Source organism: Sceloporus occidentalis, unplaced genomic scaffold (genome assembly GCF_023333645.1).
Source record: "Sceloporus occidentalis isolate IW3139 unplaced genomic scaffold, rSceOcc1.0.p SCAF_3, whole genome shotgun sequence".
In the NCBI taxonomy this organism is placed as follows: Eukaryota; Metazoa; Chordata; class Lepidosauria; order Squamata; family Phrynosomatidae; genus Sceloporus; species Sceloporus occidentalis.
In genome coordinates this window covers 138,685,503-138,710,823 of record NW_028316983.1, presented here as the reverse complement: position 1 = coordinate 138,710,823, position 25,321 = coordinate 138,685,503, and the positions used below count along the sequence as shown (strand labels likewise).

The 25,321-nt window shown below is 41.0% G+C and overlaps 2 protein-coding genes across 5 annotated transcripts in view; both read right to left on the bottom strand.

Annotated features, from left to right (window-relative positions):
• The window catches only part of LOC149316879 (transcriptional repressor NF-X1-like), a 46,560-nt gene extending 46,288 nt beyond the window's left edge, over nt 1-272 (bottom strand). For all 4 annotated transcript variants that reach the window (XM_089516434.1, XM_089516433.1, XM_089516435.1 and 1 more), the window contains exon 1: nt 191-272. In XM_089516434.1, the coding sequence (XP_089372560.1) occupies nt 191-218 (28 nt within the window). In that variant the 5' untranslated portion in view covers nt 219-272. The remainder of the gene's footprint in view (nt 1-190) is intronic.
• A 9,147-nt stretch (nt 273-9,419) lies between these two features.
• Nucleotides 9,420-25,321, bottom strand: part of LOC149316878 (ankyrin repeat and SAM domain-containing protein 6-like) — a 37,472-nt gene continuing 21,570 nt past the window's right edge. The window contains exons 10-16 of the mRNA XM_089516432.1: nt 22,697-22,862; nt 20,901-21,070; nt 20,075-20,264; nt 18,219-18,286; nt 15,880-15,996; nt 13,150-13,243; nt 9,420-12,154 (exon numbers count right to left, since the gene is read on the bottom strand). Coding sequence (XP_089372558.1) covers nt 12,105-12,154; nt 13,150-13,243; nt 15,880-15,996; nt 18,219-18,286; nt 20,075-20,264; nt 20,901-21,070; nt 22,697-22,862 — 855 coding nt within the window. The 3' untranslated portion in view covers nt 9,420-12,104. The remainder of the gene's footprint in view (nt 12,155-13,149; nt 13,244-15,879; nt 15,997-18,218; nt 18,287-20,074; nt 20,265-20,900; nt 21,071-22,696; nt 22,863-25,321) is intronic.

The window sequence follows — 25,321 nt, the reverse complement described above, 5'->3', positions numbered from 1 at the left end:
GGGGGGGATGTCTTCCACTTTTTCATACTGCTAAACAGTGTCTAATGGCCCCACTTTGGCGCCGCCTCTGCCCCTGCCTTGAGCAGAGAAGTCTGTCGTGTGTGAAAATCAGTGGGACGAGTGGAGGAGAAGAGCCTGTGCTCGCTGTCCTTGTCGCCGTGGGGGCCCCTCCGTCCCCGGGGCTGCCTACCTGAGTTGGGCAGCGCTGCCTCCGCCATGTCCCGCCGAGCCAGAGCCCCAGCCCCAGCCCCAGGAGCTCCGCCGCCGCCGCCGGGGCCCAGCAGCCAGGCACGCAGGCGCCACGCTCGTCGGCCCGCCCAGCCCCGGCTACGAGCACGACGACGACGACGACGGCCGGCCTCCCGCCCGCCTAGGCCGCCCACAGCGCCCCCTTCCCTTCCCTTCCCTTCCCTTCCCTTCCCCGGCTGCAGGGCTCCCGGCTGGAAACAGAGGCCTCCCCAGAAGAGGAGGAGAAGGGACTCGGCTTCTCTGCCCAGGAGGAATCCCCAAGTGGCCTCCATTTTGAGCAGGACTAAGGGTGACCAGGGGTCCTGCTCCTGCTTTGTCAGGACATGTCTTCCCTTTCAGGCTTCTGCCCAGGAAGGATTCCCTAATGCCCTCCATTCTGAGCAGAGGGTGACCAAAGGCTCCCCTCCTTTGTCAGTATCTGTCCTCCTTTTCAGTCTTTTGTCTGGGAGGAATTCCCAAACGTCCTCCATTTTGAGCAGGACTAAGGGTAACTCGAGGTCCCTCCAGCTTTTTCAGGGCATGTCCTCCATTCCAGCATTCCTCTGAAGGAAGAATTCCAAAATGCCTTCCATTTTGAGCAGGACTAAGAAGCAGGAATGTATATTTCTGTTCGTGTTTTTAGCTTGTGTTTGGCCATGTCCTCCATTTTTTCTTGGGTGTCCTACATTTTGGGGTGCCTTGTCCTCCTTTGCGGTTGGGACATGTGGTCACCCTATGGAGAAACAAGTGTCTGGCTTGGCTGGCTGACAGCATTTCCCATCCCAAATGGAGAAGATCTGGTCATCTTCCCTGTTGTTGTTGTTGTTGTTGTTGTTGTTGTGGGTATTATAAGCTGACTTGAATCTCATTTTGGGAGAAAGGCAGGCTCTAAAACCCATAAATAAAGAACATAAACAGTAAGCCCTGCCTTTGCACTTTCTTATTTTCTTATTGTTCCAAGCATATGATGTTTTCTGCTAGCATTATGGTGTCATTAGCATATGGCCTCATCTGTCATTTGCCTAGGGAAGCCCAAATCACTCTCATATATCCCTGTCCTTGTGTAACAGTTTGTAGTTGTGTGCCTTCAAGTCATTTGTGACTTGGCAACCCTAAGAGGCCTAAATACCATAAAGACACCAGATTCTGTCTGGTCTTGGAAGATAAGCAGGGTCAGCCCCTGGTTTGTATTTTGGATGGGAGACCTCCGACAAATACCAGGCGCTGTAAGCTATATTTCAGAGGACGGGCCTGAAACAACCACCTCTAAGTATTCGCTGCCCATGGCCACTCCATGAAATACATGGGCTGGCAGAGACAACTTGAACACATACACACACATCAGGTGAACCTGTTTTCTTGACAGAAATTGTTTGGATGGGATGGTGGTGCCCTAGCTGTCCTCTGAGGATGAGAGTGTGTGGTTTGCCCTAGTCACCCTATTGGTTTCAGTCAAGTGGAGATTTGAACCCTCGTCTCCAATGTCCAATATTCAAACCACACTGACACTCAATAGCAAATCTTTAAAAATAACAGGAAAAGGTAATTTCAGTGTCTTGTTGCCATCCAGAGTGCTTAGTGCCTTACCTTGTCTTATTTTTTGAAGTTAATGTGAAAGTTAAAAAAAACTTGTTTTCATTTTCAGCCTCTCCCCCCCTTTAGCAGTTTTGTCTTGGAACGATACATGGCTGTTGTGTGCTTTCAGGTCATTAAAGATTTATGACAACCATATAATCTGGGGGTTTTTTGGCAGGATTTGTTCAGAGTTTTCTTTTGCCTTCCTCTGAGGATGAGCAAATATGACTTGCCTAAGATCAGCCAGCGGCTTTCTATGGCTGACTGGAGATTCAAAACCTGGTCTCCAAAGTCTTAGTCCAACACTCAAGCCACTTCACCATGCTGACTCTACTAACAAGATAAATAGACCCTGTCCATTTCTTGCAGTTGTTGTTACGTGCCTTCAACTGTACAAAACCCTAAAATACAAAGCTTACAAAAGTTCTCTAGTATGAAAATGGCTTGGCATCTACTTCTGACTGCCACTGTGCTTCAGACAGCAAGTTGTCTTGAGACAGCCCTTATCCTTTGAAAATATACTTATGTCTACAGGCCTGTTACAGACTGCCAAAATAAAGCTGCTTGGGGTCTCTTTGGGGATATGCTATTTAAATGATGCATGGGTCCTAAGAGTCCGGAGGTCGCACCAAAGCCACACTCCATTCCTAAAGCACTGGAGTGCAGCTTTGGTGCAGCTTCCGGATTCTTAGGATGCATGCATCATTTAAACAGCATACCTCCAAAGAGACCCGAAGCAGCTTTATTTTCGCAGTCTGTAACAGTACCAGGAGCTTAATTTGAGACTGATCTAAACCTATTTTCTAATACCAACATTCTGTGGGCCTATTCCTAAAATTTGAACAGAGGTCTTATACCAGCACCATCTGTATGACAAGAATGAATTCAACAAGTAAATATCTTCCACCATGAGGATGATAGATCATGCTTCACCTGTTGAATATTTCATCTCTCTTCAGCAGTTTGCAGCACCAAAGAGCCTTAAAAGAATTGATGGCAACCCTAGACGCTCAACAGCCTTGAATATGAATAGTTGGACTAGGAATGGGATTTATGCAACTCTCCAGATGTTGAACAGCAACTTACAACTGGCTATTTTGATCAGGGCTGATGGGAGTTTCAGTCCAGCAACATCTGAAGGGCCATATGATTTTCAAACCTGAGTTAGATTCTATTGGATCTGAGTTTGAAGATGTAAAACTAATTATTCATATCTCCCATCTTTAAAAAAAAACTCTGAATTGAGAAAATTAGCATATTTAGCAGAGCAGAAATATTTTTGGTTCTCCCTGTGAAGTTTTCTAGGTGAGGTAGCAATCCATCATGCAATATTTTTGTACACATTCTGAATATGTTGAATCCCAACACCACACAGCTGGAATTAGGAGACAGGACTGCATGGTTGAAATATACATTCCAAGAAGTTCAAAAGCCAGACTCCCTTTTTTCCCTCTGCATCTTATTTAAAAGTACACAATTTTAAACACACACACATATATATATGTTCTGTACATTCTGGAAAACAATCTGTTTTATACCACTAGCAAATACCCAAACAAATATAAAACCCATCAAATCTAGCCCATGCCACTTCCATAAATTGTTTCTAATTTGATAATTCATGATGATGATAATGTCAACAACAATAGCAGAAATTAATCAGATCTATAGGTTAAATCTGGACCCTCACACACATATATAAACATATATTTAATACTCCAGTTCTCATATTGCATTAACAATCAAATGTTAAAATAAAAGTACATATTTCTAAAATTGTAGTGTCGTGTATCCAACATATTATTGTCATCCACATAAAATCATTTGTTTTGAGTGAAAAATTTGTGCTCCCTCAAATAATAAGCTCTGGGTATGAATAACAACATTTCAGGACAGGAGATGGGGATGCATCCAACTAAGACAACTTCCATATTCTGTCTACACAATTAGGAACAGATTGCAGCAAGATGGCATTAACAGTTTTCCTCACAGATTTTCTCCTTTAATAATTGTATCAGGGTGTCAATATATTTTCACATTAAAAAAAGAAAGAAGAACGAGTGCGAACAAATTTAGATGTAATCCAGACGAGGTGGAAGTTATGACAATGAAGCAATATATATTGTTTCAAGAAGTGGATGTATGAATTTTTGAAAGGGTTGCATTCACACAGAAAGCAATGTTCCACAGGTTGGGAATACTCCTGTAATTAATAATTCTGAAGGTCTGAGTTACAGCTGTGATTAAACATGCCTGCATTGAAAATAGAAATAGTCGTTCATGTTCTGATAACTTTCTAAATAATCGGACATATGTTGTTGAGAAACCCAGCGTAGTGTAAGTGGTTTGAGTGCTGGACTACAACTCTGGAGACCAGGGTTCGAATCCCTGCTCAACCATGGAAATCCATTGGTGACCTTGGGCAAGTCACACTCTCTCAGCCTCAGAGGAATGCAAAGGCAAACCTCCCCTGAATAAGTTTTGCCAAGAAAAAAAAGTGATAGGTCCCATGTCAAGTCATTTCCAACCTAATCATGAGGTTCTTTGGGCAAGATTTTCTTCTGAGGGGTTTTGCCTTTGCCTTTCTTTGAGAGTGAGAGAGGGTGTTTTGCCCAAGGTGGGTTTCCATGGTTAAGCAGGGATTCGAATTCTGGTTTCCAAAATCATAGTCTAGCAGGTAAACCACTGGCTTATCAAGCATTTGTCATTGACTATACACAGCAATCAATTTGTATGCATAGCAAAAAAGATGGTAAATATTTGCATGAAATTTGCATTTGCATTATAATATGTATAGATGCATATTTAGTAATTATTTCTGTTATTTAAATAGTAATATACTACTTCTCATAATCATAATGGGGAAGACTGGCCAGTCGACCTGTGTGCCCCCTCAGTTTGTTGTTCAGTTGCTAAAGTAGCTGCAAATGGACAACTGTCAGGTTCCTGACTCCTATCTTTTCTAAAGGTTATTTAAGGAACAAAGCTTGCAGATAATTATCACATCCACCATTCTTTTCCTAGGTTTTGGCTTTCCAAACCTCCTTTTGGTTGAGACATTGGAAAAGAGAGTCAGAAAGGTCAAATTCCTTAAGGACATTGGAAGACTATTTAAAGCCACTATAACAGAGGCTCAGCTAAAATGTATACCACAGATAGGAAATGTACAAACAACCATAGGATGCCAGGGAAGTTAATGATCTCAGTAAGGGAAACTATAAAAGGAAAGGGAAAGGTGCGGGGAGGGGGGGAGGCTTCTGTTGCACAGTCTGAGCTTTGCAAGTTGGGAGTTTTTGAAGAATGGATCTATCCAGATACTATTCCACAGATAAAAGCTGATCTATGTTTCATTAGGTAATTAAACAAATATTGACAACTAGCTGAGGTTGAGATGAGCTGGTGATGGCTGGTCATGGTCTCAGGGCAGAGTGAAGGTGATATGGTAAGTCAATCTGATTTGTCTGGTTGATAGATTCTTTCCATGCTCTTTAATTTCTGTCTGGTTAAATTCTATTAAAAAGTAGAAGTTTCTCCAAATTAGCAGAGTAAAAGGGAAAACAAACTGTGACCCCAAAAAAGGGTGGCTGACATTTTTTTTTTTAATAATAAAAAGTAACTTTTGGGAGACATGCAAACTATACTGAAGCTAAATTATTTAGACGAGTCTCAATGTGGAAGATCTTGAACAAATACCCATGCTTGAATCACATGGGGGTGGGTTTAAGATCTGAGGAATGAAGTCATTTAGAGGCAATATGAGCTAAAGTTTAAGAGATAATTAAAAATTAGATATTAACAGGATGTAAACCAGAAAATGACCAGTCTAGACCAGTGGCGTCACTGAGGGGGAGTGGGGTTGGCCCGCACCAGGTGACATCCCAGAAGAGGGGTGACACCTGTTTGGGCCCTCCTTCTGGCTTCATTGTGGTGGTGAAGGAGAGGCCTGAGGGTGCCCTTTTGGCTGTCACCCTCCTCAGCAGCTCCCCTGCATCTGGTGGGGACACCACTGGTGTAGACCATTAATTTCTTTCTACCCCTTTTAGATCTCTGAGCCTGTTCCTCCTTTCTTTCCCCTCACACCCACCTGATAGTCTTTTTCTTTCTCATTCGACATTCTGTGTCATTATGTTGTTGTGAGCAGGTCCCACCCCACCAAAAGTTGTTTGTACTGTACCTGCAAACCTCAAGTTCACCCCAAGTCTGTTGATAGTATTCTGTTTGTTGAGCAGGTGGTACAGTTTTGGCTGTGGCTCCAGAAACACGGAATCAATATCTACATGTGGTTTTAAAAGATGCTTTTTCAAAATTAATCTTGTTCAATATAGGTTCCCACTAAGGTCTCAGATGTTCTTGGATAGAAAAATCTTGTTTTAAATGACAGGCTGTGGCTATATGTAATCTTAGTGTGTTACATTTTATGATGAAATATTTGAATTCTATAGCAGGAACATTTTTTTCTCCCATCTGGGAATAGTGTATTAGATTAAAAACATGATAGATGCATTAAGAAATTGGAGTGTGATTAGATAAATTGGACTATAATCCATTACAATGTGATTGAGTTATATAGGTGATAGAGACACAAGATGCTTCTGTAAGAAATTAATCTTTAATTTTGTGATAGAAGCACACCTGGAAATTGCACCTACATGTAAATGTGTTTAATCTCTGAAAGAAGGTACTAGATGAATAAAATAAGGAATGAGGTTGATCTGAAAATCGTGGATAAGTTAACATGGCAATATCAAGTTGAGGAGGCACAGAAAGTAGATGACTTAATGGAAATCTGGTAGCTGCTGAAAACTTACCTGGACGCTGCTTAGTTTTGATAATGAATGTCTCCGACATGGACCTATAGTACTGATTAAAGGCTTGCAGAGTTTAACTACCAAAGCCTGAATTTCTGAACTTGGTTTACTTCTGGACTTGACATGGATTCACATTACCAAAAAAATAAAAATAAAAAAAAATACAGGGAAAGAGATTTCAACTAAAAATTAAAAAGAACTTGTTTACTATAAGAGCTGTTCAGCAGTGGAATAGACTGTTTAGATGGGTGATGGACTCAACTTCTTTGGAAGTCTTCCAACAGAGGCTGGATGACTATCTCCAAGGAGCACTTTAGTTTTGTATTCCTTCTTGGTAGGGGGTTGGACTTCACTAGATGGATCTCGCAGTCCTTTCTAGCATTATGATTCATTGAGGTACTCTGAACAGGATCTCTGAATAAGATGACCAGATAAGCTTACATAGGAACAAGTGGTCCATCAAGTGGTCCATCAAGTACTCTGTCTTCAGGCTGCTGGGATCTTTAAAGACCAATACTGGGAATTGTAATTACAAAGAAATTGGTAGCTCATGAAGGTTTTTAAGCAGTAGCAACATGCTGTGTGAGAGCCAACATGGCGTAATGGTTTGAGCATTGAACTATGGAGACCAGGGTTTGGATCCTCGCTCAGGAATGGAAACCTTGGGCAAGTCACACTCTCTCAGCCTCAGGGGATGGCAAAGGCAAATGCCTTCTGAACAAATCTTGCCAAGAACCTCCCGTGATAGGGTCACTATAAGTCTGAAATAACTTGAAGGCATACAACAACAAATGATGTGCATTTCATGTACCAGTTAGTCTCGTTCTGATGCCTGTTGGGCCAACTAAAAAGTTTCAGTCTTCAAAGGAGGCCTCATGTACAAAAACGTTGTAATAATGAAACATGGCTGTTATTAGAACCTGTATATCTGTGGCCAGATCTTGTTTTACCATAGATTCATAGAGCTGGGAGAGACCACAAGGGGCACCCAGTCCAACCCTCTTGTATTTTATAGCTGCCACTATGGCAAAGTGTAGCTCTGGATTTGACCCCAGAGAATGGTTACATGAGACCAGCCACATAATGGAAGGAACACTGGAAAATATAAACACATTCTAAGGCAAGGATGGAGAACTCTCCAAATGTTGCTCGATTGACTGCCTAATCTCTCTCTACTGGCTGTGCTGACTAGGAATACTGGAAGTTGCAGTCCAGCAACATCTGGAGAACCATACAGTCCCCATCCTTGCCATAAGGAATACTGAAACAAATCACTCTTAACTCACCATGTATTTTTCTGTGAAGTTTATATTTCTGCCACTGTCAACCATTTTAGAACTGGGCTCATAAACATGGCTGTGTACAATATTTTAGGAGCATGGTGAGAATCAGACTTCATTCCATACGGGTGGTTTCAAACAATGGGTAGCATTTCCATGATCTTGAATGTGCTCTTAAACACCAAAAGTAGTAGCAGCAGTCATGAGGCATCTTCAGATCAAGACTCATTTGTTCTTTCTTCCACCAAGCCCTTTCACTTTTGATTCTTTTAGAAATGATTTGCCTACCGACATCAGTGCTTTAACCTTCCTTTGGCTGTTTATAATTTTCTTAAAATTATATTATGTTGTTACACTGAATTCCAAGAAAGTAAAGAGATTTGTGTCTGGTAGCTGCAGCTATGCTTGTTTCAAATGCTTCCAGTCCCATTCATGGGGTCATAGACTTTGGTCGTAACCCCAAGCATATATACATATAAAGTAAACCAGCTCAGGGAAATTTAAATATTACCATTCCCTTATTTACATCTTCACCTTTCTCAGGTGCCCATCTGTATTAATCTTCACTTTCAGGTCTGCTCATTTCCCTATGCAATTATAATACCATGTTTATCCTTTCAAATATAGTGTCAGAAAACTGCTCTCTCAAATGTATAAATTATCTTTGGGGTGAAGGAAGCTTCTTTTTCAACTTCAATAGACCTACTGGTCCAGATCCACTGTTAATTCCAACAACAGCAGATTAACTTAATAAATGGATTCTTGATAAGTTAACACCTAACAGCTCATTGACACTACTGCATTTAGGCCATTAATGGTAAAACAAATCCTGGTACCCACAGCTATATTTGAACCCTATAGTAATGATGCAGTAGGGGTGCATTGTTCATCAATTTCTCAACTAGAGTTGAATTTGGTGTTCCTGATCTTTCAAGAAACTTAGATGGGAAAGCATGTCAAAGGTTTCTGCAAACTGCAGGAAATCTGTTTTTGTTCCTGGCACAACATAGATTGCACAGTTTTTGAGAACTGTGAAAGAGTTTGAGAATCTGTATAGCTTTGTAGTCAAAATCTACATTCAGTTATTTTTGTTTAAATATACACAGAAAACTGCACAGCTTCCTGGGGGGGGGGATCCTTACTCACATTGTTTCTCACTATATACTTACTATATTTTTATGGATAGGAATAGTGCAGAAAATGTAAAATTAAATTGCATAGTATACTCCAATATCAATAAAGCGGAGCAGCATTTAGAACTGTCATTGCGGCCTTTGCTAACTTGAAAGTTGTGCAACCCAAACATTACGCAGCAGCAGAAGAAACTCACACCAATGCAACTGCACCGACATGTGGGGTTTTTTGTGCAACATTGTTGTTTTTATGCACAACAGAAATACTGCACAAAAGTAGCTATGTTGCACAAAAAGCAGCCATGCCATTTTGTTGTGCAACATTGTTGATTGCGTGAAACATTTTTGTTGAGCAATATTATTGTTTATTATGTTTTAAAAAGCAATTTTGTGCAAAACACAAATGTGGCTGTTTGAGAACACTTCTTTTCATACTGAACGCTGGTTATCAGGGAAGGGTGGGTTAATTCTTAGAGGAGGAATGGCATACCTTTCAAGAAATTGCAATTTTCTGCATGGGAAACCCACTCAGTTTCTTGTGATTGTTTGTGTGTGGGGATCCTGAGTGCCTTGAAGCTATGGGACAACAAACCATTTCATTGTTCTCAACAACTGTCAGGACTTGGAGAACCTGATTATTTATCATCCCTATAATACAGCACTAGAATTATCATAACCTTTCCCCAAAGAGCTCAGAGCAGCATTTTAGCCACTAGCCTGCGTACTCTGGCCTTACAAATAGATAACCTTTGAACCCTCAAGCCTTAACCTACCATGCATGATCATAATAGACAGGTTACATATTACAAATTTTCTTAAGTCAAACAAACATATTTAGATATTAACCAATATAAATTGTATTTGTTGCTTAATGAAAAATATATCTTGGGCATAGTCCAGCAGCACAGCAACAGACCTTAGTTCTGCTCACAAAGCTACAGCAGTCTTCCTTAAATGTTGTGTCCTCCATTCATGCCATTACTTTAATATTCACAGTCAGTTCAGAGGTTGCTATAGGCAGATTCCAGTCAGATCCAAACTAGCAAAATAATTCAGTTTTACAGTGCATTATCCTGTACACGTTTGACTTCATATAGTGTCACATTTAACTGTTATAATCTGCATTGAATGTGTATTGACAGCCACAGCATTTCCCCACCCCCTAAACTCACTTTAGGATAAAAGGGTTTCATGTGATCACTGCATCAAGTTATTTTCAGTCACACTAATGCAGTGACTCCACTTTATTTTTCCTTCCCACCATTCATTAAACCTATCAACCAGTTGCCTTTCTTGTTTTCTGTTAATGTTACCACCTACCCTGCCCTCTCATTGGGTGGGTCCACATCCAATCCCATTTCCCCCTTTGTGCCCCAGTGAGCGATCATGAGTAATGGTGAACTTTAAAAATGTCTCCCAACACACACACATGGGATGGAAGGCAGATGGTGCATGGACAGAGAGAGCAGGACGGGAGAGGAGATGAGGAGTGAGCTGGGGTGGGTGGGCAGTGTGCTGACAGCAGTGAGAGGAAGAGGGAAGGGACTGCTGGCTGCTGCTCTGGCAGATCCAGTGGCATCACTAGAGTACACAGTGGTTGAATATTAAGCAGTTTCATTCACCTTTTGCAACACTTTAGACTGGCTATTGTGCAAGGTAAGTAAAATTCCAGCTTTGGTCCAAAACATATAATTTATTGGTCACATTCAGCATCATTGAACCATAGCATCATAGAGTTGGAAAAGACCACAAGGGCCATCCAGTCCAACCCCTGCCATGCAGAACTCTCAATCAAAGCATCCCCGGCCATCCAGCCTCTGCTTAAAGACCTCTAAGGAAGGAGACTCCATCACTCTCCGAGGGAGTGGGTTCTACCAGCCAGGTGTCCCCCATCCTGTATCTGTGCATTTCATTTTTCCACCTTAAGTGTGTCTGTGTTTCTTAAAGAAGTTGGGGTGATGCACATGAGGTGAATATAACTTGTCTATGCAAAACCATTGTGTAGTGTGATCTACTTCTTCACCATTGACCAAAAACACTGCTGATCATAATCAGTGAGGGAAAGAGAAGGAAGAACAAGCCAATTTGCTCAGCAGTGTCTCAGCCAAACAGGGCAAAATTTAGCAGTCAGCTGTGATAAGTTGACTCTGCTAGACCTCCCCCTGGTCAGTGCCATGGCAAAGCAAGGGATGATGCAAGCTGTTTGGCCAAGGTGCTGTTGAGCAACCGAGTTACCCTGCAGTTGCACCAACCATGCTATTTTACCCCATTTACTGGAAAAACAGATGGATTCCAATGCAGCAACTACTCAAGCCTCCCTCCATCTTTGATGAAAGAGACATTCCTCATGAATAGGAACCACAGTTAGGGTGGGTACAAATCATATAATACAACTCCTCAGAATGTTAACAATAAAATGGAGACAGTACACTCAGGGGAGGAATGCCACCCACCAATCTGTCTCAACCCCACCCCACCCACTGATGCCACAATGATCCGTCAGGACATATGTATCAAAAAACAAGGGAACAAAGATTTTCTGGCAACTGTGGAGTAAAAAGTGAGTTTTTCTAAATCGTGTTGAAGCCTAAACAAAGTCCTTTCACTGTGAAAGCGGTCAAACGTCTTGTGTTTCTAAAGCAACAGAATTGAGGTGGTTATGGACTTTTTTGCTAGTGTTGATCCAGCTTCCAATAACTTACAGATGCTTTGACGACTCTTCTCTAATGTTCTGATTTTTATCTGTTCCCCTACGGGTTTTGAAAGAGTTTCTGCAAGACTTTTGTTCCTGCTTTTGCATTAAATGATCCATACATTTTCTCTTTTTGCAGTACTGTTCTTCCTTGACAGTCTTCCACAGCTTTGAAACCATCAAACTAACTAAATGAGCAATTTATTTATATTTAATTAAAACTGAGTCTAGTTTTCAGAAAGAAAGATATGGCACAGCATCTTTCCTGCAAGTTCTGTAATGCAAAGTTGTTATAAAAGTGTTCATTATATATTTTTTAATTCTTGGCAGCTGGATTCGATTATTTGTATTCCCGATATCAAAACAGTAGGACTTCTTGGTTCAAAGACTACCTCTTTGTGGGAGAAGGTTCCTGTGGCCTTACCCAGTTCCCTGATGCTGCAAACAGAAAGATATTTATTAGGTTATGTTACATATAAAATGCTGGAGCAATTTAAAACTATTTACAGACTAATCACATAATGTTTTATCCTACCTGATAGCAAGGAAAATCAGTGTTCATTATCCTTTGCTTTTAACTTTCCAGATGCTTACCATGTGGCAACTGTTAACAGACATAAAAGCTATCTGGAGCCCCAATGCATGTAAGCAAAAAACTTGAGTTCACATAGCTCTGTATTTATGACTCTGTGCAACAGGCTCTGTGTAGTAATCTGGACATACTGCATGCCCAGGATCTACAAAATAATGCCTCTTCACAACAATTGTTTGACAAATTTTCAAGTGGCTACCACATGATTTATGCCCTTTTTTTTACTCTCACAGATTGCTATTAGAATAAAAGACATAAAAACTGTAAAACGCTTATTGAGGAAATGATTGGTCATGCTTTCCCAAGCAAAATAAGACACTTGATTTTACAAATGGCCAACTCAATTTTCCATTTATAAGTTTGTAATAAGACAACTCTATGGAATACAAATGAGATGCTGCAAATGCACTATGGTACATCATCAGGACACAACCCTGTCCTTTCGTTCAGAATGCCGTCTTGAGCTCTACACCTGTTTTCCAGGGGGACAAGAAAAAATTTAAAAAACCTAATGTATGCAATACAACTTTCTTTTAAAGTCTGAGACATCAGAATGAGTGTTGGTCTGCATGGTTGAGGCAATGTTATGAGCTTCAAGAACAAACCACAGCTTTATCCACATAATTATTTCAAAGAAGCTAGAAAATAGGTAAAAGGCAATACAGTGCCCTTCAAAGACTGAAACTTCAGAAGAAAAGCTTATTTAATTATTCTAGACAAAATTACATTATTTCTTAGTCAAACCCAGCTCAAGCTGTGGATCCAGTTCCAAAGAGACCAGGATCAAGTGATGTCCTCCAAATACTGTTATATTACTAATAAGTAGACATCTGGTACTTACACTGAGATTTTCTAGGGCTGGTGTTGCTAACACTACTTTCAAAGGATGAATGGAAGTTGTGTATAGTCTCTTGCAAAATTTTTCTCTCTCGTCCCTGTTAAAAATAATAATTAAAACAGAAGGCAAATGTGTACTCAATATTTAAATATACCAAAACTATCATTAGTAAGAAAGACATTTCCACTTTACTCTTTGAGGATATATGTTGCCCCATGATGTTTAGAAAAGAGGATCAATTTACCTGTTACTGATGCTAATGGAAATAAGCTTTTTTACTCCAGTCTGTTTGTGGCACCCAATATTCTGGATCAAAGCTTAATAGCAATGTGATCAGGATTATACAACATCACAAATTTAAACACAGCCAATATACAGTATATGTACTGTGGCCTGCCAAGTCTATAACAAACTCAGTAGCTCTGCAAACCTACAGCCAACTGCATTTAGCAGCATCAGATAGAAAACTTTTGATTTGAGAAATACACTTGTCACACATTTGTTGCCCAAATGGAATTGAGAGTGATGTCTGGGTGGCAAGAACTTGTGGAGCTGGCCTCGCTTACATTGGGATCAGCCTAGAAACATTACAGCAGTGCTGTGGAATGAATCCATGGTCAGTGATGTGGACTTGAGTCGATTGACTTGAACTCATGTCAGACTCAACTTGCTTCAATTATTCAACTTAAACTCAATTCAGCAATAAATGATACTGACTCGACTCATGAGTTGTATATTTTTAGTGACCAACTTGTTGGCATCATTCACTTTGAGCAGCAGGCAAGACTCACCCTCCCAGAATAAAGGCAAGGGGGAGAGCAAGAGAAACCCTTCCCGATAAGAGCCTATCTCTTTAAGTGTCTTGCCAGAGAAGAAGACAGGAAGAATGCCACGTAATGTACCCCTGCCAGAGTCGATGAAGGGAAAAGGCTACAGGATGGTGGTGGCAGCAGCTGACGAGTTTCTTTCAGAAGGGGAAGAAGATGCCATGGGCTCAGTATGGCTCTTGCCTTCACTTCTGTCCCAGCCCTGCACAAACACTGCAGCAGCTCCTGCAAAGCAACATGCTGGTGGGCCTACCCACTGTGGCCATCAAAAGTATCCTCAGTTTCCTTTCCTAGGATGAGACCAGCTTCGTCTGGTGAGGGGCCAGTTAAGGAGGAGGAAGAGGGGAGGGAGCTGCTGAGAAGGAGGAGGAGAAAGGAGGAAAGGGAACATGGAATGGCTTGGCAGCAGTAGTGGTGCAGGGAGGCAGGGCTTCTACGGCTGTGGCACATAGAATTGCACTACAGCAGTGAAGTGGTGGGTGCACTTGGCCCTTGCAGCAACTCTCCTAGCCTTCAGAGTCCTGCATGGCCATGGCTATACAAGACCCAGAATGCAATTGCCCGTTATCTCCAGGATGTCACCTGGTGCAGTCCAAATCACCGCACCTCCCTACTGATGCCACTGCTTGGCAGGGTGAGGCTTTGGCGACATAGTGAGAAAGAGGCAAATATCCTTCCAGTTACCTTGTTTGCCCTCCCTTCCCCTCTTCAGTTTACAGATTAAGTCCTCTTCTCAGAATCAAATCAGAATAATTTCTCCCTTCTTTTCCCTTCTCCTTCTCCTCCAAGGCAGAAAAGAAACCAGGTCACTTTTCTCAGAGGGGAACAACAAATGCATTAGGCAATGGGCTTGAGGTAGCATTTGAGGTTTGCTCATCAGCCTGTACCTGGTGCACATTAGAGGAGCCTTTTAAAGCCTGGCTCCTCCAATGTCCAGTGGGAATAGCCTGCTGAGTAGGCCTCAACCCCTCCCTCAGGCCCACTGCCTAATGCATTTGCTGTTCCCCTTTGAGAAAAGTGCCCCTCCTCCTTTTATTCTGTTTGTTAGCCCCCAAACTTGAGACTTGACTTGAGACTTGGAGACTCAAATCTTTTACATCACTGCCCAGGGTAAAAAGGTTGATTCCATGCTGCAGATTCAAAACGTCCAAATCTGCTTTCAGATAGACCAGGGCAGCTCACTGCAACCTGCACATTTCTGACAAATATGGGCTCCATCTCTGGTGACATGACAGCTGCCACCATGATACTGCCAGAGTTTGTTCTCCTTTATTCTGATTTTAGACAAAATGCTTTCCAAAGGAAAATAAAAACAAAGATTAAATACACTTGTCCTTCTTGATCATTCGCGAGGCCAAGGCTGCAGCTTCCTCACTTCCCTTCTTACTAACATCTTTCCCCTGGCACCAGGGCCTGTAATTGGCCTCAGCCATTGAGACTTGCTTTCCCAGCAGTGCTTGGGGCCTGGCAGGCACACTCACCGCCCCACCCCACCTTACCCCGCCCCCAATTGATGTATTGTGTACCCATTGGCTGAGGTGGAGGGGGCAGGGCATGCGCACACCAGGTCTGAGTGCCACTGGGAAAGTGAGTCCTGATGGTGACTGGGGCTGATTAGAGGCCCTGGCACTGGTGGGAAGATGCTGGGAAGAAAAGAAGGAGGGAGGGAAGGAATGAAGGGAAGGAGGTAGGGAGGAAATTTCACAAATAGTCAAGTCTCATTGTCCCCAATGGCTGCCATTAGGGACAATGGGACTAAGAATCATAGAATCATAGCATCATAGAGTTGGAAGAGACATGACTATCTGCAAAATTTGGTATTCACGCCTCCCCCCCGAACATATCCCCCCGCGAATCCAGAGGGACAAGTGTACTTGCTTCTGAATTATAAGATATTAAAAAATACCTTTCCTGCATTCAATTCCGAAATAGCTGCGAGAATTTGTTGTCTAGAACCATCAGTTTTAATTCCCAGTTCTTTTAAATCACCATCTGTAAGAGTAAGAAACGCTTCCATATCCACCTGTGAAAAAGAATTTCATAAATATATTATTTTTCTTCTAAATTATGCAGGTAAATGGTGGTATAAAGCAAAGGGAGTATTTGCACTCTCCCCTACATTTTGGCTTCAATCACTCTTAAGACCTCTAATGTTGTATCTTTTATTCCTTTCCACAGCCTGAAGATATGCTACTACAATTAATGCATCATAAATGACTAAAATATTAAACTCCTAGTGAGGGAGTGAAGGAACCTCTGGCTCTAAATGTATCTCTGTTATTAATGCAATAAGTGGCCTCATGCAAATGTCTCTCATCTTCACCTCCCCACATATGAAATATAGAGATAATAACTCCTTTCTTAACAGCATTGTTGTAGGGAATCACTGAGATAATATATGCGAAACATTTTGAGCACTCTAAAGCGTATTTCTATGTATGAATCTGTGCAAGTCCTGCACATGCTTAACCATATGCAGATCAATATGGTTGATGAATTGATCAATATCAGTTTTCTCTTTTTGTTTTTGTAATCAGATGCTTAAACATTAGGAAATTATATTTTAAATGTTGCATTAAAAGTGTGTTGAAATGTCTCATTTTACATGTATGGCTTATCACAACTTATACAATTGTTTCTACATCTCAATATTTTCCAAAGCTAGCATTAAAAGAAATCATAAGTGTAGTATACTTGGTGGACAAAATATCAAAGCAAACTATTTTTCTGAAAAACTAGAAAGGTTTATGTTACAGCAGAATATGCTTAATTGAACACCAAATGGTTGTTCTATTTCAGCTCAAAGGCACAATACACCATATGCCCAAAGCATTTAGACTTTTATTTGGGGAGCAATGACCTGGAAAAAACCTCTACAGACTCTTCCTTTGTGATCCTAAAATATCACTTACCTTCAATGGAACTAACTCAAGCACATGAGTGCATTTCTTAATGTATGTTTTGAAAACACACTGACTGCTCTTTTTTTAAAAAAAAAAAAAAAAACAGACCTCCTTGCAATGTGTGGCATTTTCAAAAGACAGTAAAATCAAACATACTAGGTTTTGGTTTTTTTGTTTTGCCTTTGTCTTAGCAAGAGCTGTGAACATAACAGTTAGAAGAGAACTGAGCAGAAATGCACTCAACATGTCCTGAAGGCACACAGTGCTCTAGAAACCTCCATTCTGAAAGGAAAGGAATGAATGTCAGGTCCCAGCTAAAGCAGCAGAGCAGAAATAGGGAAACAGTAGCCTATGGGCTGTATTTGGCCCCCAGATGCATTTTTGTGCCCCAACCTCTGCAGTTCCTGCAAAGTCTCCCCCTGCATGTTCTCTCTCTCTCTCTCTCCAACACACAATTTTCCTTTTGTGTGTGTGTGTGAGAGAGAGAAAGCCACTTGAATTATGGTTAGAAGCAACTCCTTGAGGTTTCTGATGGGTACAAAGTGTGGTGGATAGGAACCTTCCATATCCACTCATCCACCAAAAAAGCAATTGGACATAAATAGAAATAGGAAGGATCATTTGGTTTGGGTTATGGCTATTCATCTGTTAACTTCTTTGGTCAAGTTGTCCTGTTAGGGGAGAGTTTCTGATGTAAACAAACGAACAAACAAAGGCCCCTGTGTCCTCCAAAGGCCCCTTATTGCCTCTGCTCTAGACTGTTTAGGATGTAGGTCTGGCACAAGTGTAGATGCCACATACGAGACAGCAGAGAAACTATAAAAAAATAAAGCAACTGATCATCCCTTATCCAATTAATTTTCAGGAGAAATATGAAAATGGCAGATATAACACAAGCCACACATTTTGTGTATACAGTCGCCCCTCTTAACTCGTGGAGGTGTCCGGAATGGATCCCCCGTGAAAATGGAGGACAAACTGTATATCGTAAACAATAGTAAAACCCAATTGAACACCAAGAGTTTGACTAAGACGCTGAAAATATATTCAGAAATACTGTCTTGCATTGTCTCCGTGCAGAAACAATAATGCTCATCTGTTTATCTGCCACTACTCTGTGTTCCTCTTTGAAAACATTGTTTCTGAAAAACCAGATAACAACATTCAACAAGTCTCTGAAGAAAAGCAATAGTTTTAAAAAGTGCGCACTATATCCTAGTGATTGTACATGGCCAGCATTTCAGCCAGACATGCACACATGCATGGTTTCCCCCCCCCCCCCCCACACAGAAACATAGATATTAACAAAAATCAAATAAAAAAAGTTTAAATAAAACTTTACCTCCTGCTCTTCAAAAATAGGCTGATACTTCTCAAGTGAGAGTTTTTTAAGGATGCCTGTGAGTTCATCTTTAAATTAACAAAAGAAAAAAATTGAATTATTTGATTCGTGAAGGTTAAGAATCCTAGATCTATTTTTTGAGATGAACATTCTGAACTAATCTTGGAAGAGGCAAAAATCATAGAGTAGTGTAACCATTAATTCTCCCATTAACCTGGAAATATTCAGCAATTTACATACAAAATAATCTGTTCGTTTTGCATTGTCCCAACTGTTTATCCTCCAGCGATGCTTAGCCTCCAGAAGCCTTGCCCCACTTACTTCACAATCACTATAAGCCATTCTTTTTTTAACTTTATTTACTTAAAAACAAATTTACAAACAGACTAAGACACAAGACCTAAAGACTTAATATAGAACATATGTAAAAACAACTTCCAAGTAACTTAGGGGCTGTATAGACTGGCTTGAAGTGCCGGTGTGTGGGTGGCATGGGGCCGTGACATTTGGAAGCCGCATGCCCCACACTGGTGTCACACCTCCCGCCCGACTGGCGCCATCACAGCGCTCCTTTGGTGCGGCCTTTATATGAAGCATGCCGAAAGAAGCGCTGAAAAGTGCTGCTGCATTGGCAAAATCAGCTTTTTGCTAGCTCTGTTTCTTTTAGAGCCAGCAAAACGCCGAATTAGGGCTGCAGTGTGCGGATGCTGTGGCCATGATCTGGCGCCGAAAGGGACAGCGTGGAGCCACTGAGGTGGTCTGTTTTGCCCCTTAGTTCTTGCATATCCCTATTGCATCGTCTGACTTTTGTTTCTCTTTATCACACTTCTTGTGCTCTTATCATTTTCTCTTCCAACATTTATGTCCTTATTTACAATCATTCTTTCCATATTTATAATCTGTCCTCTTTAAGCCCCATTTCCCATTAGTCACTTCTTTCTCTTTATGGGAGTACACATTTTGTTATAGCCCATTTTATCTGATTCATTATTTTTATAATCTGTTTTAATAATTCTTACAAGGAGCTGGGTACAACCACAGTACAGCTCTTGCTAGCCTATATAAATCCAGTTTTCTGTTAATTAATATCACCTAGGAGAGCCAGGGTGTTGTAGTGGTTTTGGCTCTGGACTACGACTCTGGAGACTAAGGTTCAAATCTCCACTTGAGCATAAAAACCCACTGGGTGAACCTGAGCAAGTCACACTCTCTCACCTTCAGAGGATGGCAATGGCAAACCACCTCTGAAGAGACTTGCCACGAAGACCCCATAATAGGTTTGTCTTAGGGTTGCCCTAAGTCAGAAATGACTTCGAAACACACAGCGACAAAATATCACCCAGAGCTAGGGTTCATTAGGAGTTGTCAAGTGTCTTATAAGAGAAATATTACTTGATTGGAATTTTAAAATCAATACAGGTTGAATATCCCTTATCTGGAATTCTGAAAGCCTTAATATTCCAAAATCGTGTACATGGGTGGCTTAGACAGTGACATTTTTATTTTCTGATGGGTCAATGTACACAAACATTTCATGCACAACATTCCCTTGATGGACGTCAGTTGTAATGGGTTAACCAGTGGCAGTGTAGTATCTTAGTATATAAAGAAACATGACTGCTTGTTGTTCCTTTTAAAGAATCTTCCATATACTGAAAATTAGTATGTTAGTGAGAAGAGTTCTGTCCTAGCCTTAATATCCTAAAGCAGGTAGGTGTGTGTGTGTGTGTGTGTGTGTGTGTGTGTGCGCATGCGTGTATGAGAGAACAATAAAACAATCAAATCCACATTCTGAACTTGTACATCCAAGCAAGAGCTGCGCACCATGTGACTCAGCTAAGCCTGGGCCTACTCACCTTCATCAGTTAGAGTACCGCTGCTGGAACCACCACTACTTTTTCCTTGCCGATGAGAGGAAGAGACAGTAGACTCTGCACTTTGCACCTTGGGTGACAACGATGGTGATGGTGAAGGTGTGAGAGTTGGGGATGTGCTTTTGGAAGTAGAGGAATTCTCTGATGGTGGCTTCTTCTTCACATCCAACTTCTGTTTTAGTCAACATATTAAAGGTATTCCTCTTATTAACTGTACAATGTGATGGATGTTTTTATAAAAGAAGAACTCTCGCATAAAGTACAGAACATCTTTATCTTGGATATTTTTATCTCCTTATATAAGTATACTTTAAGATAATTACTGTTCCCACTGTCTATATTTGGCAATTGGCTTTGTTGTAAGAAAAACAGGTGAATCACCTGGCTGGAATATGAAGACATTCTGGTTGCAAACTTTTAAAGAAACAGAAAAATTCCAGAAGCAAAAATATTTGTTGGAAGCCTGGGATCTACTTTGCTCTTCCAACTAACAGCATAGCTTTCTTTACAAACCAATTCTTATTCTGGAATACCAATATCAATAATTTTTAAGAACTAAAGTAGTTTGCTGACCCTGCTGAGTATATTTACAAGAGTATATTTACAAATAATATTGATTAATAATAAGTACATGAGAGTTCTGGACTTGCCCTTAAACTATTCTGGTTTTTCAAGAAAAACATGACTCAGGCAAACAGGCACAAGTTGGAACACAAAAAAGATTTAAATACACCATCAGCATACTTCTCTGCTGTGTGAAATCTATGAAGGAGGCATATTCTAGTTTAAAAGAAATAAACTGTAAAACCTTCAGAATATGTCCATTGATGATGGTCTGTGTACTTTCTACAGCAGGAGGAGAAGGTGAAGGAATTGAATCTACTGTTGTTTGCTGTGGGCTTGGTTTTTGTTCTGATAAACCAGCAGCTTTTTTCCTTTGAGCTGCAATTTGAGACAAAACACTATCGGCACTTCCACCTGAAAAAAAAATTGTACATAAACATACAAAATGCAAATGGGTTGCAAGGTTTTTCTTCCAAATTAAAAAAGAATCCAACCACATTCCAACATTTTTAATTAAAACAAAACAAGTGTTATTTTATTTGAGGAAGAAATAACGTTGAGAAGTTAATGTGGGGGAGGCAATACAACAAGATAAATTGTGTGTGTGCATGTTTGTAGGTAAGAGAGACAAAAAGGCAGACTAGATGGTAATTATAAATGCACACTTGACATGTCTTTGTTAAGAGAGCCAGTGTTATGTAGTACTTTGAATGTTGGTCTAGGATCCCAGGAGACAGGGTTTGAATTCATGTTCACTGATGGAAGCCCACTAGATGACCTTGGGCAAATCACACTTTCTCAGCCTCAGAGGAAATCAATGCAGATTCCTTTAAATAAATCTTAGTAATAAAATCCTATAATAGGGTTGCCATATGTCAGAAGGCATTTAGAAGGCACATAACAACATCTTTATTACCAGTCTGTCCCAGACTAAACAGCAATTTCAGGTGTATGACAAAAAGAAACCCAGGCAGAAATGCCATGGCTGGTAGTTAGGAGGAACACAAAGAAGCAAGAGTGGGAGCAAGTTAATGATAAGAAACATTAAGAGAAACTAGAAGAATACAGAAACAAGATCTAAAAAAAGCAGACAAGTCAGGTTTATGCAAGCAAAGAGTAAAGTGAGGAAGAGCCAGGTTGTTGACATCTTCCTGTTTCTTTTTACTGAGGTGACTACAAAGGCCTGATAAATTAATTCAAAGGTTAAAAGCTGTGCATTGTATATACAGTATTATGATACTTACTTACTATGGCTTCAGCCACTGCCTTTCGAAGCATATGGCCAATGAAGGCAGTGCAAGGGGGGCTCCTTCATCTGATATTTCCATTGTTTCCTAATAACTCTGTTTTGCCTACTATTCCATCCACATTCGCTATTCCCTGAGTTTTCTATGAAAAGGTGTGATGGAATATGTGTTCATATTGAACTATATTATAGAAAAAAGACATTATGGCCCCATACAGACAGACCAAAATAAAGCTGCTTTGGGTCACTTTGGAGGTATGCCGTTTAAATGATGCATGCGTCCTAAGAGTCTGGAAGTCACGCCAAAGCGACATTCCAGTCCTTAGGACTGGAACATGGCTTTGGCACGGTTTCCGGACTCTTAGGACGCATGCATCATTTAAACAGCATACTTCTAAAGTGACCCAAAGCAGCTTTATTTTGGTCTGTCTGTATGGGGCCATAATGTCTTTTTTTCTACAATATAGTTCAATATGAACACATATTCCATCACACCTTTTCATAGAAAACTCAGGGAATTTTCATAGAAAACTCACTCCAAAGTGACCTGAAGCAGCTTTATTTTGGCCTGTCTGTATGGGCCCTATATTATTGTGGAACTGAAACTGGAGGCAACAGCTCAGGTTGGTGGATCACAGGATTTTAATCAGAGTGAAGTAGTTTCCACCAACTTAAAGGCTTCCCACCAGCAATGTAGACTTTGCTTGAATAGTTAAGTCAGTTCAAATATTACACTCTCACAAACGCATACATCTATCTTAATATTTTGTTTAAATATCTATAGCTGTAAGCACCTGATTTATTATGCATTTCTCCACCATGTCTGTTAACTCCTGAAATGCTGTTGGATCCACCAGAAGAGTGAGGGGAATGGTTGAAATTACTAGAGTTGGAAGGTGTGGGAGGTCTTCTTGCAAAGGCTGACAGTTTAATGGGCCTGGCATTTCTAGTTAAGGATCCCTGGAAGAAGAAAAAAAAAGGAATATAGGTATAATATTTGACTAGTATTTTCAAAAGGAAGCATTAAATGCTAATTAGCTTTTATGTAGATTCAAACAGGAAGAGGAGTGTCAGAGCAATAGCAGGGAACAGCACAGAAGTAAGAGTCAGTCATGTAATCTTTAATTTCATGACCTTGTTTTAGGAAAAACTGGAAAGCTAGAGTACCACTGGAGTTACAGAAGGTCTGAAATCAATCCATGGACTTCTAGATTCAAATCCATAAATGTCTAAGAAGTTCTTTGAGCAGCCTTTAGTGATGGTCAAATTCTCCACAGCTCAAATCATAACTGTATTACCAATTGAATGTGCAGACATTTGACAATAATACTGATTCTCCCAGCAGTTCTGAACTGACTTCCATCCCCCTACTTGTAGCAGAAGGCAGCAGTGAAAGTGGGTACTAGTAACACTGGCACCTACCACACATGGGATGGTTGCCATTCCAGATAAAATTTATATTGGCATGGTACAGTTCCTACAATGTATGCCTAGTCAACTGGAGTCTGAAACCATTTACTGTAGGGTGGGACATGTCACACTCCCTCAGCCTCAGGAGAAGATGAAGGCAAACCCCCTCTGAACAAATCTTGCCAACAAAACCCTGTGATAGGTTTGCCTAAGGTTTGTCATAAGTCAGAAAGGACTTTACGGCATAACAACAACAGGAGAAATTAAAAAGCAATATCAGTCTGAAGACTGGCAAAACTAAAATTGGCTAGCTCAATTGTTCTTGAGACAAAAACATTTTCTTTCCTGAATAGCTGGAGCCTAGCCACTCTCCTCTCTCAGCCTCTTGTCCAAGACTCCTGTGAGGATAAAGTTGGAGAATGAAAGCCAGCTTTAGCTCAAGGGAAGACAGGAAGGATATAAATGTAAATAACAAATAAATATGTAAAAAGACCGCACTGGCCCATAATATGTTTGGAAAGCTCTCAGCTTAAAATATGAGCAGAAGACTGTTTTCCAGTCTAAAGTTGTTCACTATAAACTATATTCACATATTTTAATTCAGTAAGGGGTCATACAGATGGGCCCAAAGGAGCAGTCGCTCCAGCGCTGCTCCTGATGTGGGCTGCCACCACAGTCTGGAATTAGGCCGCCGGCAGGAATGGATTATATCCGCTCTCTTTTGGCTGGTTCATTTTCATTGACATAGCCTTGACACAGCTTCATGCCGCATCTGGGGTGTACAACATCTAAACGCTATGCCCCCAAAGCGACCCAAAGGTGGTGCTTTTGGCCTGTCTATTTCAGGCCTGGATCTTCATGGCTATTATTTAAGTGAACTATGGGCCCAAACAGACAGGCCAAAATAAAGCTGCTTCGGGTCACTTTGGAGGTATGCTGTTTAAATGACACATGCATCTTAAGAGGCCAGAAGCTGCGCGAAAGCTGTGTTGAAGTCCTTAGGACTGGAGCGTGGCTTTGGTGCAGCTTCCAGCCTCTCAGGACGCACGCAGCATGTAAATAGCATACCTCCAAAGTCACCCGAAGCAGCTTTATTTTGGCCTGTCTGTTTGAGCCCTATAGTGCTATAGAACTCTCAGCTTAGCCTGGCTACTGGTTTGTGGCAATAAATGGGATAATCATGTGTTTGCTGGGCTCAGCTCCCTGTAAGAAAGTATTTAAAAGTGATAAATAAACATTTCCCAAGGAGATTTACTAAGGGACATCTTTTTTTTATGACTACAAGCAAGTTACAGTTTCTCTTACTCTGCAAGCTGTGTGTGAATTGAAAGTGTACACATTCTCCAGGGAGAACAGGTTAAATGAATTTGATCTCCTCACTTCCTTTGTGCCCCTCATTTTTCAGAGTATAAAACAGTAGTAGCACTAGCATAGACAGACAGGGTGATTCAAAACACATGGTGTAAAAGTAAAGCTATTCTTATTTGGTTTTGCATCATTCTTTTTGTATCCCCCATTATCTTCTCAAAAGTTAGCTTAAGTGGGGACTTAGGGGCTGTACAGATGGGCGGCATCCAGCCACCCCTGTACTGGCCGGATCGGTTCCGCAGCAACCGCATGCCACGGCACCAATCCAGCCTCTGGAGAGCGCAAAAAGGAGCCTCAGAAAGGGGTTCCTTTTTGTGCCCTCTAAAGGTCATCACAGCCATGGCAGTGCAGCTTTGTGACGCCCTTTCGGTACTGCATTATCTAGATGGGTTGCGCCATGATGCCATGTGCCAACTAGAACAGCGTGCGGCATCATGACACGATGGGGCGGAGTCATGGCATCCAGCATGCTGATGTTGCGCTGTGGCTCCGCCTACAGGCTGGCACAAAGTGCTGGTCTGTATAGCCCCCTCCCCCACTCTCAGAATACAGAATGAATGAATACAGAACTGCAGCCTAAATAAGTAATAATATTCTGATAATTAAAAAGTATAACATTGTTTTAAAAGATTTCAAATGAA